Source organism: Salvelinus alpinus, chromosome 4 (assembly GCF_045679555.1).
Source record: "Salvelinus alpinus chromosome 4, SLU_Salpinus.1, whole genome shotgun sequence".
In the NCBI taxonomy this organism is placed as follows: domain Eukaryota; kingdom Metazoa; phylum Chordata; class Actinopteri; order Salmoniformes; family Salmonidae; genus Salvelinus; species Salvelinus alpinus.
This window is the reverse complement of record NC_092089.1, coordinates 50,378,530-50,392,882: the sequence shown is the minus strand read 5'-3', so window position 1 is coordinate 50,392,882 and position 14,353 is coordinate 50,378,530. Positions and strand designations below refer to the sequence as shown.

Here is a 14,353-nt window from a genome sequence, read left to right as displayed (position 1 = left end):
CGTTTTATTTTCAAAATGATAGTTTCTGGATTTGACCATATTAATGACCTAAGGCTCATATTTCTGTGTGTTGTTATGTTATAATTAAGTCTATGATTTGATAGAGCAGTCTGACTGAGCGATGGTAGGCACCAGCATGCTCGTAAGCATTCATTCAAACAGCACTTTCGTGCGTTTTGCCAGCAGCTCTTCGCAATGCTTCAAGCATTGCACTGTTTATGACTTCAAGCCTATCAACTCCCGATATTAGGCTGGTGTAACCGATGTGAAATGGCTAGCTAGTTAGCGGGGTGCGCACTAATAGCGTTTCAAACGTCACTCGCTCTGAGACTTGGAGTAGTTGTTCCCCTTGTTCTGCATGGGTAACACTGCTTCAAGGGTGGCTGTTGTCAATGTGTTCCTGGTTCGATCCCAGGTAGCGGCGAGGAGAGGGATGGAAGCTATACTGTTACACTGGCAATACTAAAGTGCCTATAAGAACATCCAATAGTCAAAGGTATATGAAATATAAATCATATAAAGAGAAATAGTCCTATAATTCCTATAATAACTACAACCTAAAACTTCTTACCTGGGAATATTGAAGACTCATGTTAAAAGGAACCACCAGCTTTCATATGTTCTCATGTTCTGACCAAGGAACTTAAACGTTAGCTTTCTTACATGGCACATATTGCACTTTTACTTTGTTCTCCAACACTTTGTTTTTGCATTATTTAAACCAAATTGAACATGTTTCATTATTTATTTGAGGCTAAATTGATTTTATTGATGTATTATATTGAGTTAAAATAAGTGTTCGTTCAGTATTGTTGTAATTGTCATTATTACAAATACATTTTTAAAAATCGGCCGATTAATCGGTATTGGCTTTTTTCGGTCCTCCAATAATCGGTATCGGCGTTGAAAAATCATAATCGGTCGACATCTAGTTCAGACCCAGGGCCCCGAGCTTAATGATGAACTTGGAAGGTTCTATGGTGTTGAAGGCTGAGCTATAGTCAATGAACAGCATTGTTACATAGGTATTCCTCTTGTCTGAATGGGATAGGGCAGTGTGCAGTGCAATTGCATTGTCTGTGGATTTATTGGGGCGGTATGCAAATTGAAGTGGGTCTAAGGTATAAGCCCTCCCCCTCAGCGCCATTTGTCTACTTGAGGACCACTTTTCAGTCACTGCTGTTGGCTGACCAATCACTATAGAACAAGGTATACAATATACTATTACCACAATACCCTGAATCTTTCTTTATTCCCTGCTAGATTGTGTAATTGTTTTATTCACACTTTCAGTCATTACAAATATAGTCGACTTCTTAGAGCCCCAGAGTCTTGTAGCCGATACCATCTTTAAGGTCAGTTTCCATATAAACAACTTCAGCTCATGTCTGTTTGTGAGATGGTTCAGTCATATGGGCTTGCTCTGACCACTCCGATCAGCCCTCACCTCACTACCCTAGTCATCTTCCCATAAATCTGAGGGGCCATGTGTGTGCAACTGGCCCCGAGTGAATTTTACCATGGAGCAGCTCCAGATGTGCTCGTCCTCCCTCTTTCTCTCGCTCCCTCCAGTCCTCTTCCCCTCCCATGAGCAAAGTTTTCCATTTCCTTTTTTGGTGAAAAAATCTGAAAGGCAGGAGGGAGAAAGACATTGAACCAATGCCCGCAGGAGAGAGAGTATCTGGCCGTCTGTTTGTTATTGGCCCGTTTGCTTTATCAAGGCGATGAAACGGCCTACTCAGCATAAACACACATACATGCATACACACACACCGTCATAGCAAAGATGTGTAGTTCCTACACCCTTGTGTTATATACTGAATCAGGCCGAGAGGTTTCCAGTAGTTGGGTTACACTGAACCTCGGCCAACAAAGAAGTAGGAATTTGGACATATACTATACTGCCAGTAAAATATCATTTGAATTACATACATTGACTGTCTAAAGCTAGTTGCACAAACAAGTGCCGAACTGGATGACTTACTGTATACAGTATAAGATCACTAGCACAACATCAACCCACACATTAGGGTAAATCTCAACCCCAATTTCAGCCTTTTCCCAACCCTTTCAAATAAGTACAAAAAATGCATTCAGGTGAGAAGTTGTGGGTGGGGGGAATTGCTCGGAAATATTCATTTTGGGGGTGGGTCAATTTAGTTGTACCTAATCCCAACACTTTTTCACTAAAGCATACTTACCAGAAGTCCACTGGCACGTTCTGATAATAAAATAATGTGCATCGGATGTAAATATGGCTTTGGGGAGTTCCTGCCACTTGCAGAGTAAGTTCAAATCCACCATTGGGCACACAACAAATATTTGAAATGTAGACTCACATTTATTGCAGTATTGTGTTGGGAAGAAAAGTACAATCATCACCTTGAAAATGAAGACTAGGGGTTCAATTCAATCCAACCTGCACTGCAATATTTACGCAGTACCTTTTTTTCCAATGGTCAAATTAACTCACAGATTGGTCTTGGGTACTGTATTAAAACCTACAACTACTACCAGGGTGACCTATCTCACAAGTATGCTTTCATTTTTCAGAATTAGATTAATTGTTGGCACGGGTTTAATATTGTAAATACAGGCCCATGTGGAATTAGAACTCACAATCATTGAACAGCCAAAAGAGGATTGGCCACCCTTCAGAGCCTGATTCCTCTCCAGGTTTCTTCCTAGGTTCCGGCCTTTCTAGGGAGTTTTTCCTAGCAACCGTGCTTCTACGTCGGCATTGCTTGCTGTTTGGGGTTTTAGGCTGGGTTTCTGTACAGCACTTTGTGACATCGGCTGATGTAAAAGGGCTTTATAAATACATTTGATTGAACTATGAGCCAACTGTTTTAAATCAGTCATAGCGGTTTGGGGAGAAAAAAAATAACTAGTTGACATGACCACCATTGTCATCAATTTCTTGTTACAATGGATGTAGCTATGAATATAAACATAATCCTCATAGCCTACATGTTTTATTTATTCGTTAAAGCACATACAGTACGTGTATAAACGTTCAATTTGGTCATATGCGGAAATGGACCTTAATTCCTTTTGAATTTTGTGTAACGTCTGTAGTTAGGTCAAGGAAGCATCATGCAATATATAATTGGCACACTCCACTTACCAAGACCATTGTGTCACCTGCTTTTATATTTATCCTTGAGGTGGTACCACCAGCTCATATAGAAGGGAGTGTATTTCATACCGAATACCTCCCTTGACATGACTTAGAGGCACCTTGTAGGTGCCTCTACATCACAATTTCAATGGTAGAGTTGAACCACTAAGAGCAAAAAGAGATAGATTTACTCCTAAAAAGACCAAAATATCACTTTTGCAATGAACTGTCAAAATTAAGACCAGAAGAGGTGTTTCACTAAGTCCAAAACATCTGGTTTTCGCTTAAACATTTTTATTTTTAAATGAAAGTTACTAAGTTTGAATTAAGACTTTAATAACATTTTATAAACAGGTCATACAAATGAACAATTTAACAGAATACACTTAACTGATTTGAATCAACTCTTCCATCACACCGATGGCGTGTTTCTCCATCTTTTTTAGAATCATAAAAAGCACATTTGCCAACTCTGACTTGCCAGCATCAAAGCTCAAAATAATGAAATAAAGATATTTATTTTAATTTTCTTCTATACCTGACAATCAACAGCAACAATCAATATAATTTTTAGGCAAACAAATACTATTTGAAATCTTTCAAATACTTTCAGCATTTGCCTTAGACTGCCTGAAGTGCCAATGGGTGGGGTTTGCAGTTTTGCGACTATTCTATTGGTTCCATTGCGCCAGGCAAGCTCAATTAAGCCCAGCTAAATTATTTCAAATAGAATTTGAACCCATGTCTGGTAATGACAAAGACATGCATACCACTTAGTTGATGAAATGCAGCTCAGCTTCTTTGGGACTAGCCCATTTATTATCAAACAACAGCGATAATAGCAGAAAGGTTAAATACAAAATGCGAAAAAAGGAAATATGCTTACTGAAAAATATCATAGATAAATGTCAATATGGAAAAAAGTAAACAATAGTTATTTAAAGGCAAAGAGTGGTTTAGGTGTTGCTCCATATATAAAATGCTCGAGTTGCGTTTGTATGTTCACAAATGATGGGAGAAAGGGGAATATTTTACCCATAGTGCAAATACATGACAACGTGCTGCTTGTGTCTTAACTGACTTCATTGGTTTTTTCTCCAGCACGCCAAGCTTTCTTTCTTTTCACGTTCTCTCAATTTTTCTTCATCTCTTGGACCTTTTCTTTGGTATACTATTGAAGACATTCACTGTCTGGAGCAGTGTTGGACAACAGCATAAACAAACCACTGCAACATATTATTCTCTTCAAATAATTATGATCCGGCTACAGGTTAAGTAACAACTAAAGCATGACAGCAAATACTGCTTTGAAACCCGAATTGACACAGGAGAACAGTCATATGCACAAAACTGCAATTATCAGCATTGAATCACTCAAACATATTTGACTTGCATAACATATTTACAAATGGAGTAAATATCAGAGTTCTGTGGCTGCTTTACAAAGTGTTGCTTTCATAGATTAGTGGTGATGCGTTCATACAAAAAAATCTAGCAAAAAAAGTACGCATAGCTGTAAGCATTTTTCTTTTCTTTGGTTTGATAATACATACTATATAAAGTAAGGGATTTTTTTTAAAGGCACATAACACTTTTTCACAACTTATTGTGGAGAAGGAAAGCCTTGGAGTGGATCTCCCCTCCCCAGTCTAGATAGCAACTACATCAAAATAGTATGATTTCGACCAATGTTCGATGGACAATTTGCATGTTGGTCAATGTTATCCTCACATATTCAAATGCTATAGCCTCTAATACAGCATATTGGAGTAGTGATCGTGGAATTCAATTCAGATCAATGGTTTTCCCCCATACCAGTTAATTCTTTGATGGCAGATATTACATTTCTTTGGTAGGTCATTATTTTGGTTGGTAGGTCATTCTTTTGGTTGGTAGATCATTCTTTTGGTTGGTAGATCATTCTTTTGGTTGGTAGATCATTGGCAATCCATCAAATGACACCACTAATCAGTTAATCGTTCATAACGGTTCAGTTCTGTCCGAAGATAAGACTTCCCCCCTCTGTTAAACCAAACATAATCTGACCTGAAAGTCACTCGTACATACAGGTGAAGAAAAAGTAGGTCTATTTGGCAAAGAAAACAATGAAAACGTGCCTCTGCCAAGTTATATCAACCTTAGTCTGGCTGATTTTTGTCTGCGTCTGTGCTTCAGTAGCCTGATGCTTCGCTCTGGTGTTTGACAGCAAGCAGCAGAAAGCTCTGGGGGAGGATGAGGGATCGAGCTGTGGTCTAGTGAGCAAGTTGTGTGTGTTGGCATGACCTGAGAGGCAGTCTGTGAACAACCTTGGCAGTGATGGGGGGGCCCTGGGGTTGACCTAGGTGGGCGTGTGTGAGGAGAGGGGCGGTACGGTGTCTGTGTGTGGTCTATAGATTGCTATTGGTGTTGCAGTCGCGACACAGGATCTGGTCTCCATTGGGGAAGAAGCCCGCCCCCACCAGAGAGACCGAGCACTCTGTGCAGGTGAAGCAGGGCTGGTGCCATTGGCGCTCCTCAAACGAGATGTACTTCCCTCCGCCAAAACCTGGACAAGACAGGACGGTGTTATTTTCAACATTGAAATAGTTATTTAACAAAACAGCAAGTAGCCACTGAGGTTGCCTCCCATACATAAACATGTGTAATCAATGGCCGCGTTCCAGATGATCTGCAATGCAGTAGCCACGAGTAAAAAATAACCAATGATTGAATGCCATGTTATCCATCCCTTTTGAGATTTGGTGCGCGACTGCTATGTAGGCAGTCTGGAACATGGCCAACAATTACTCAGTAAACCTGGATCCTCAGGAAAAAAAACACATGTCTATAGCAGCCTGTCTCAACTGTCCCCTGCTACTGGGTCATAATAGCCGTCTATGACCTTTGACCCTACCTGTGATAGGCTTGCTGCAGGCCTCACACTTCTTGGAGTATAGGCTGCCGAAGCACTTGATGCAGTAGGGGTTGTCTTCGCGCGAGGTGAAGTGCTGCCCTGCCAGCTGCACCTTGCAGCCCGCACACACAAAGCACTCCTTGTGCCACGGCTCATCCCGATACGTCACGCCCCCTTTAGCCAGGGCCTGGAGGGAAGAGAGGGTCAAAGGTCATCATAGTTAGTCAAAGACCACAAGTCAAGATGATCGAATGGAATACACTCAATAGATGTGATAAAAATGTTTCATAATAATACAGAATGGATACCCTCTGTTAAGGCGTTTGCCACACAACTCCTTAACCCCTTTGGTTCCCAGAATCAGGAAATAGGGAATAAGCAGGGAATAAAAAGAGGGAATTTGGGGGAAATGTTCACACGGACCTTTTTGCAGCGGGTGCAGCGCGGGGCGAACTTGTCCTCATAGCAGGACACGCAGTAGTGCTCATCCTTGTCTGGGATGAAGGACTTGGAGCCGATGGGCTGCTCACAGCTGTGGCAGATGAAACATCCCTCGTGCCATGTGGAGCCACCATACTCCAACTTCCTCGTGCCTGGGAGTGCAGAGAGAGAGGAGTGAGCAAGAAGGAGATATTTATTTGGTAGAAGACAATATTGAAGTAAAAAGCTTTTTTTTTTAACGAAAAAGAAGGTCCAAGTCAGAAGATGAATGGCAGTTGACAGCGATAATAGCAACAGAATGTCCCACTGTTGAGGAAATATTTTGTTGAAGGGAAAATTGAGTGAGAACAAAAAAGAAAAAGCCCCGTCAAGAGTGCACAACACTTCACCGCTTGGCTGAATATCCCTGGCAACCGACATTACTGTAGCTCAATCCAGACCTGGGTTCAAATACTTTTTGAAACAATGTCAAATACTTAAAGCTGTGCTTGATTGAACTTGCCTGTTGCAATGGAACCAATAGAAAAGTCCAACATTTGCAAACCCCGCCCACCTGGTACACCAGGCTGGCTAAAGCGAATGCTCAAAGTATTTGAAAGATTTCAAATAGTATTTGAACCCAGGTCTTGTTCTATCAGATCCGTCTAAGTGACAGAGTGCTTCTGAGGATTCCAGGATTCCATTGGAAAGGCTTAGGGGATATTCTTGAGGTGATTTAAGTTTGGTATGGAGTTCTAAGAAAAATGACACCTGAGCTTTACCAAGTGAAGCTTGGCAGTGCAAAACTACACCCTAGGCAAGAAGCCACTAGCGGCAGCACAACATCAGAATAATAGCTAACACTTTATTTGGATAGTCCCGACTCCCAATTACAGTATATGGTTTGTAGATGTTCAATAACTGTCAACAACATTTCAAAAAACAATCCACTAACCCTAACCCTTATTCTAAACCTAGATGCTAAAGATACTTTGTCGATAGTATGACTATCTGTAGATCATCTACAGCACCAGTCAAAAGTTTGGACACAACTACACATTCAAGGTTTTAATTTTAATTTTATTTTCTACATTGTAGTTCCCACATATGCTGAGCACTTGTTGGCTGCTTTTCCTTCACTCGCGGTCCAACTCATCCCAATTGGGTTGAGGTCGGGTGATTGTTGAGGCCAGGTCATCTGATGCAGCACTCCATCACTCTCATTCTTGGTCAAATAGCCCTTACACAGCCTGGAGGTGTGTTGGGTCATTGTCCTGTTGAAAAACAAATTATAGCCCCACTAAGCGCAAACCAGATGGGTTGGCGTATTGCTGCAGGACGCTGTGGTAGCCATACTGGTTCAGTGTGCCTTGAATTCTAATTAAATCACTGACAGTGTCACCAGCAAAGCACCATCACACCTCCTCCCCCATGCGAGAACAGTCTATGACTAGGGTGTCTTACCAGAGGCTGATGCCGATACAGTGTATAACCCGCCAGCTGTATGTTAATCAAATCAAACTTTATTTGTCACATGCGCCGAATACAAGTGTCGACTTTATTTATTTTTATTTTATTTTTTATTTTATTTTTTATATATTTGTTTGTTTTTTTTCTAGGGGTGGATCAGCTTAATATTGCGGAAAGAATGTTGCTTCCAATGTAATTGTCTGCATCATTTCCAATCCCCCATATTTTTTGGGGTAAATATATATATCCATACACGCATGCATACATATACACATATATACATACACATACCTATATAGACATACATACTTTTTTAAAGAATATACCTTTATTATTATTCCCCGCAACCCTACCACCGCTCCCCCAATTGGAGTAAACTAATAAACACTTCTGCTTTTACCTTCAATTTATACATCTTATACCTATTTTACAGACAGTCTACTTTATAATAGTTCTCTCTTGTTTGTTCTTAGTCCTTCCTCTATTTCTGTTGTCCATACAATTTTATTTCCACTTGTAACTGTGCTATTTCACAAAAGCTCCGCACCTATACACATTTCACAGATCCCGTATGCCCTACATTGTTTATCTTGTTATTAGTCCCACCCTTCAGTTCCACTCAACCCTTCCCATCTATCTTCCAACATCATCCATTTCGGATTTTTATTTGCCATATATTTTTCAACTGTGCTGTGATGCTTCACAAAAGATTTGAACCTTTCTATTCTCATAGCTTCTACAGATTGTAAATTAAAAATAAACATTTTTGCTAAAATAATTATTATATTATTGATTGATTGACTATGGCTTTTCAAATCCCCCAGTATTGCTATCTGTAGCGTTAGTTCTAGGCAAATGTTGCAATTCTTCAGCCATTCCTGGACCTGTGACCAAAAACGAGCTACATATGGACAATACCAAAATAAATGATCTAATGACTCTGCCTCCTCACAACAGAATCTGCAGAGCTGGGAAGATTGTATACCCCATATATATAACATTCTATTGGTTGCAAGAATTTTGTACAGTAATTTAAATTGAAAAATTCGACGTTTTGAATCCGGCGTTGTTTTGCGTATCAATTCATAAACCATGTGCCATGGAATGGGTACATCGAAAATCTCTTCCCAACTATTTTGCAATTTATATGGCACAGCTGTCAGTTTTTTGGTCCTTAAATGAAATTGGTATATGTTTTTATTTATCACACTTTTCTTTAACCATTTATGTTCTTTAATACAGGGCCGACATACAAGTTCCTTACTTTTTTCCCCTTCTACTTGCCTCTTCCATTTTTGTGGTAATGCTGCAATTAATTGGTTGTAATTTTGGGTAGAGCAGACATTTCCATATGTCTGTGTTAGCTGCATGTGTGACATAACTCCACCAGTCCTATTTATGATATCATTCACAAAAATTATACCTTTTTTAAACATTTCTTTGATAAATACAGTTTTTTTATCAATTACTATATTTGAATTTAACCACAATATTTGTTGTACTATTTGTTCCGTCCTTTCAGGTGGATTAAACTGAAATTGCAACCAACTTTCTAAGGCTTGTTTAAAAAATAAGGATATTTTGGAGATTATTTCCTTTTCAAACAACCGAAAGTGAGCAGGTGTAATCTGAATAAAGGGAAAAAGGCCCTTCTTGAACATAGGATGAGACATTCGTACCAATTTACTAGAGAACCAGTTTGGATTTAAGTATAACTTTTGTATGACTGATGCCTTTAGTGAGAGGTCTAATGCTTTAATATTTAATAATTTCTGCCCTCCGAATTCATATTCGTTATATAAATAGGCCCTTTTAATTTTATCTGGCTTGCCGTTCCAAATAAAATGGAATATTTTTTGTTCATATAATTTAAAAAGCAGGTCACTAGGTGTAGGCAAAACCATAAGCAAATAGGTAAACTGTGATATGACTAAAGAGTTAATCAGGGTGATTTTTCCACAAATAGACAGGTATTTTCCTTTCCATGGTAGCAAGATCTTATCTATTTTTGCTAACTTTCTATAAAAATTTATTGGAGTGAGATCATTTCTTTCTTTTGGGATTTTTATACCGAGTATGTCCACATCTCCGTCAGACCATTTAATTGGTAAACTACATGGCAATATAAAATGTGTATTTTTTAGTGATCCAATACGTAATATGGTACATTTATCATAATTTGGTTTTAATCCAGAGAGGATAGCAAAGGTATCTAGATCCTCTATGAGGCCGTGGAGAGACTCTAGTTGTGGTTTTAAAAGAAAACATGAATCATCAGCGTACAATGACACCTTAGTTTTTAAGCCACGGATTTCTAATCCATTAATATTAATGTTTGATCTAATTTTAACAGCTAACATTTCGATGGCAATAATAAATAGATATGCCGATAGTGGACAACCTTGTTTTACTCCTCTAGATAGTTTAACATTTTCTGAGATGTAGCCATTATTTACTATTTTACACCTAGGGTTACTATACATAATTTTAACCCATTTTATAAGAGATTCCCCAAAATTGAAATATTCTAGGCATTTATATATAAACTCCAGTCGTACTTTATCAAAAGCCTTTTCAAAATCAGCTATGAAAACCAGACCTGGTGTCCCCGATATTTCATAGTGTTCTATTGTTTCCAGTACTTGCCTTATATTATCTCCAATGTATCGTCCATGTAAAAAACCTGTCTGATTAGGATGAATAATATCTGACAAAACTTTTTTTATTCTATGCGCCAAGCATTTTGCTAGGATTTTTGCATCACAACACTGAAGTGTAAGAGGTCTCCAATTTTTTAATTGGACTGGATCTTTATATATACCACTTGGGTCCTGTTTCAGTAATAACGATATCAGACCTTCTTGTTGCGTGTCTGATAATCTACCATTTATATAGGAGTGGTTAAAACAAGCTAATAATGGTCCTTTGAGTATATCAAAAAAAGTTTTGTATACTTCCACTGGTATGCCATCCAGCCCTGGAGTTTTCCCATCCTTAAAGGCCCCAATTGCATCAAGCAGTTCCTCCTCTGTAATTTGGCCTTCACATGAGTCTTTCTGTACAGATGTTAATTTTACCTTATTAATAGGAAAAAAATCCATACAATTAGTTTCAGTTAGTGGAGATGGAGGAGCCTGAAACGAAAACATATTCTTAAAGTACTTTACTTCCTTCCTACAAGTGTCGACTTTACCGTGAAATGCTTACTGACAAGCCCTTAACAGTGCAGTTCACGAAGAGGTCGACGTTCAGCCACGACTCTGAAACATACGATATTACAGTTTAACGTCCCGTTGGTAGGATATACGTGCTTTTAGTTCGTCTACTTTATTATCCAGCGATTGTACGTTGGCCAATTGCAACGATGGCAAAGGCAGATTAGCCACACGTCGCCGGATCCTCACAAGGCACCCCGATCTCCTTCCGCCCTACCTCCGCCTCGTTCTCCTGCGAATGACGGGGATGAGGGCCTGTTTGGGTGTCTGGAGTAAATCCCTCTTGTCCAACTCATTAAAGAAAAATGATTTGCCCAAATAAAGTGTGATGGAATAATATGACACTATACCCAATCTGGTTGGCACTAAAACATGTCATTATTTTCCAGGCTCTGGAAAGATACATTTATCTTCACAGTTAGCTATCTGACATCTCTACTGACACCATCCAACACCATCAACGCATACCGAATACAGTGAAGGGAATTTTTGTCTAAACTAAAAAAGAAGTATCCAAAAAAAAAAGAAAAAGAAAATGTACACCACCTCCACCACACTCTTCCTGGAATCATTTGCTGTTTTACGATTTTTTTCCCCCGTTTTGGCTGATTCAGTGGTGCCGAAATAGTTTACGGGCTTATCTCGTTATCATCAGACACTTGGCCACTCTCCAAGGCACGGGGATTTGGCTCAGAGACAGCAAGTAAGGCAAACTGGCAATTACTCTGTCACATTCTGCCCCGGCCGCGCTAACTCTTTCTTCTCTCTCTTTTGTCTCTCTGACATTCTCGCTTCCTCTGTATCTCTTTCTCTGGCTAGGTGCAAATGTTTTGTTGTCAAATATTTTTCTCTATATCTCAAGCTTTACGACAAAGCCTCTGTGCTTTTCATGTTCAATATCCTATATCTTCAGACCATCTTAAACACTCAGCTGCACAAATTATGAACAGTGCCTGGGTGACGCAAGGACAAACAATTTCCAGGGACGTGGGGGAGATCATGATTACAGTCTTGTGTCACGTAGTGTACAGTATGTGTAGCCTATGTTAAATATATATGCTAGGAGTGTTTTCATGTCAGTGGAGGCTGGTGTCACTAAAATCGGAGGATGGGCTCGTTGTAATGGCTGGAAAGGAATGGAAAAGTTCCATTCATTTCATTACACTCATTCATTACACCCCACCCCCCCCCCCCCCAGTACCTGGCATGACGGTCTTGTCGCAGGCCACACACTTGGAGGAGAACTCATTGCAGTAGCAGTCGTTGCACAGCAGCGCCTCCTCCTGGCTGGTGAAGGGCTCGTCCGCCAGCGAGCGGTCACAGCGGAAACAACGGAAACAGTGCTCGTGGTAGTGCCTGTTCTCGTAGAACAGCTCCTGTAGATACAAGGGCAACAGTAGAGATCAGAATCATAGCTACCCATCCACTACCGTTGTGCCATTGAGCAAGCCACTTAACTCCTAGACTGCTCCAGGGGCGCTGCACTGATGCTGACCCTGTGCTTTGACGTGTTTGGAGTAGTTGGGAGCAGGTCAAAATACCGGTTACATTTGCAAGATTAGTACTTTACGGTCATTCTATTCTTCCATCCAAGACAATTTATAGACACAAATTCCTAGGACTTCCTGGAAAGGAGTGCAATGTAGGCCACACAATGTAATGGAAGGTGTAATGTAGAAGTGATTGGCTACACATGTACATTGGATACAATTGCATTGGTGACCCCGTTTCAAATGACCAGTGAACTACTGTGACCACCATGGTCAAGTATTGTAAATTATCAAAAGAAATTGTGCATTATACATCTAATTTAAAGTGTTCCGGATCTGTAATGAAAACAACTCTGGTGACTCCCAGGTCATCCTGACACTGCAAGTACCAGGAAGACTCCTGGGGCGGCAGGTCGAATCCCCGAGCTGTGAGAGAGAGGGGCTGAGAGAACACACCCACCCACATCGCTTATCCAATCAGCTTCACGTGTTTGTTTTCCATTAAGGAAATATTAAAACTGCATTCATTGTGGAGAACAAGGAGACATTTTCCTCACACAACATTTCATGGTCTGACACGGCATGGCTGGCTAGTTGAGCTTGGTTGGAAACCATCTGTAATGGCATGTTAAATTAGCCTAAACCTTGCACTGCCACATTCATACCATGAAAGACAACTGCCTCATTTAGCATACAGAATGCATAATTAACGAGAACTACCAACTACCACTCATTACCATGTAACAACAGTTTGCAGTGTTGAAATGACTCAACAAGTAATGCATGCCCTAATGAACATAACCCACTAGTGGATCCATCAAAAGTCTTACCCTGGCATCATGGCCGATTAGCTCTTTGCACTCGTCGCAGGTGTTGGCGAACAGGCTGTCGTAACAGGGGATGCAGTAGGGGTTGTCCCCCTCTCCCCCATCTGCCTGGATGTACTTGCGTCCATATAGGGACTCCTTGCAGTTGTCGCAGTCGAACCGGTCGCTCATTGTGACTTGTTCCATCCCTGCAACAGAAAAACAGTGTCGGCGTGAACATGAGCCTTTAAAATGAACCCTTTGTGCTAGGGAAGGCAAGGAGGCAGGGAGAGGGGGACACACAGGGTGGAGGGGGAGACGAGATGAACTCTGGAAAGGAGAGACATCAGTGAACTTAAAATGTTAACACCTGTAGTGTTTTGGTCTGTTAAATTTGTCATTTGCAAGCATTTTTCTGTCTGTCATTCTCTTCACTTTCTACTGTTCACCTTAAACTTCAGTTCAGTTAAACTAAAACTTAACACTCAATGGAGAGAGAGAGAGAGAGAGACAGGGAGAGTGAGAGAGGAGAAAGAGAGGGAACAGGAGATGGAGACATGGCATTCATGAGAGGTAGTTCAAAACAGCTATTAACTTTTATTGCTGTGTGATGAAAGCGAGAGGCACACGCAGACACACAGAGAGAGAGAGAAGTGGCACAGAGCTATCACTCTGGGCTTTGCTTGCACTCCTCCGTAACACTATCAACCCCTCTGAATCTACTGTCTCCGAGATGAAAGGAATGAAACGGTAAATGCAAATATTTGAGGTAAATATTTATGTTGGGAAGAGATGGAGATCTGCGTGGACCACCAACCGAGACAGCGGTGAAGACTGACTACCCTCATGTCAAACTCATGAGTCGACTTGTGAAAACACAAATCGAGGATAGGCCTACATTCACTATATATACACACAAAAGTATGTGGACACCCTTT

The 14,353-nt window shown here is 40.4% G+C and overlaps 1 protein-coding gene across 4 annotated transcripts in view; it reads right to left on the bottom strand.

Annotated features, from left to right (window-relative positions):
- Positions 1-3,440: 3,440 nt before the first annotated feature.
- Positions 3,441-14,353, bottom strand: part of LOC139573873 (four and a half LIM domains protein 3-like) — a 46,592-nt gene continuing 35,679 nt past the window's right edge. For 2 of the 4 annotated variants that reach the window (XM_071397806.1, XM_071397809.1), the window contains exons 2-6: positions 13,440-13,624; positions 12,321-12,495; positions 6,438-6,607; positions 6,015-6,201; positions 3,441-5,666 (exon numbers count right to left, since the gene is read on the bottom strand). In XM_071397806.1, the coding sequence (XP_071253907.1) occupies positions 5,509-5,666; positions 6,015-6,201; positions 6,438-6,607; positions 12,321-12,495; positions 13,440-13,624 (875 nt within the window). In that variant the 3' untranslated portion in view covers positions 3,441-5,508. The remainder of the gene's footprint in view (positions 5,667-6,014; positions 6,202-6,437; positions 6,608-12,320; positions 12,496-13,439; positions 13,625-14,353) is intronic. The other 2 variants (XM_071397807.1, XM_071397808.1) reach the window with 1 other exon arrangement.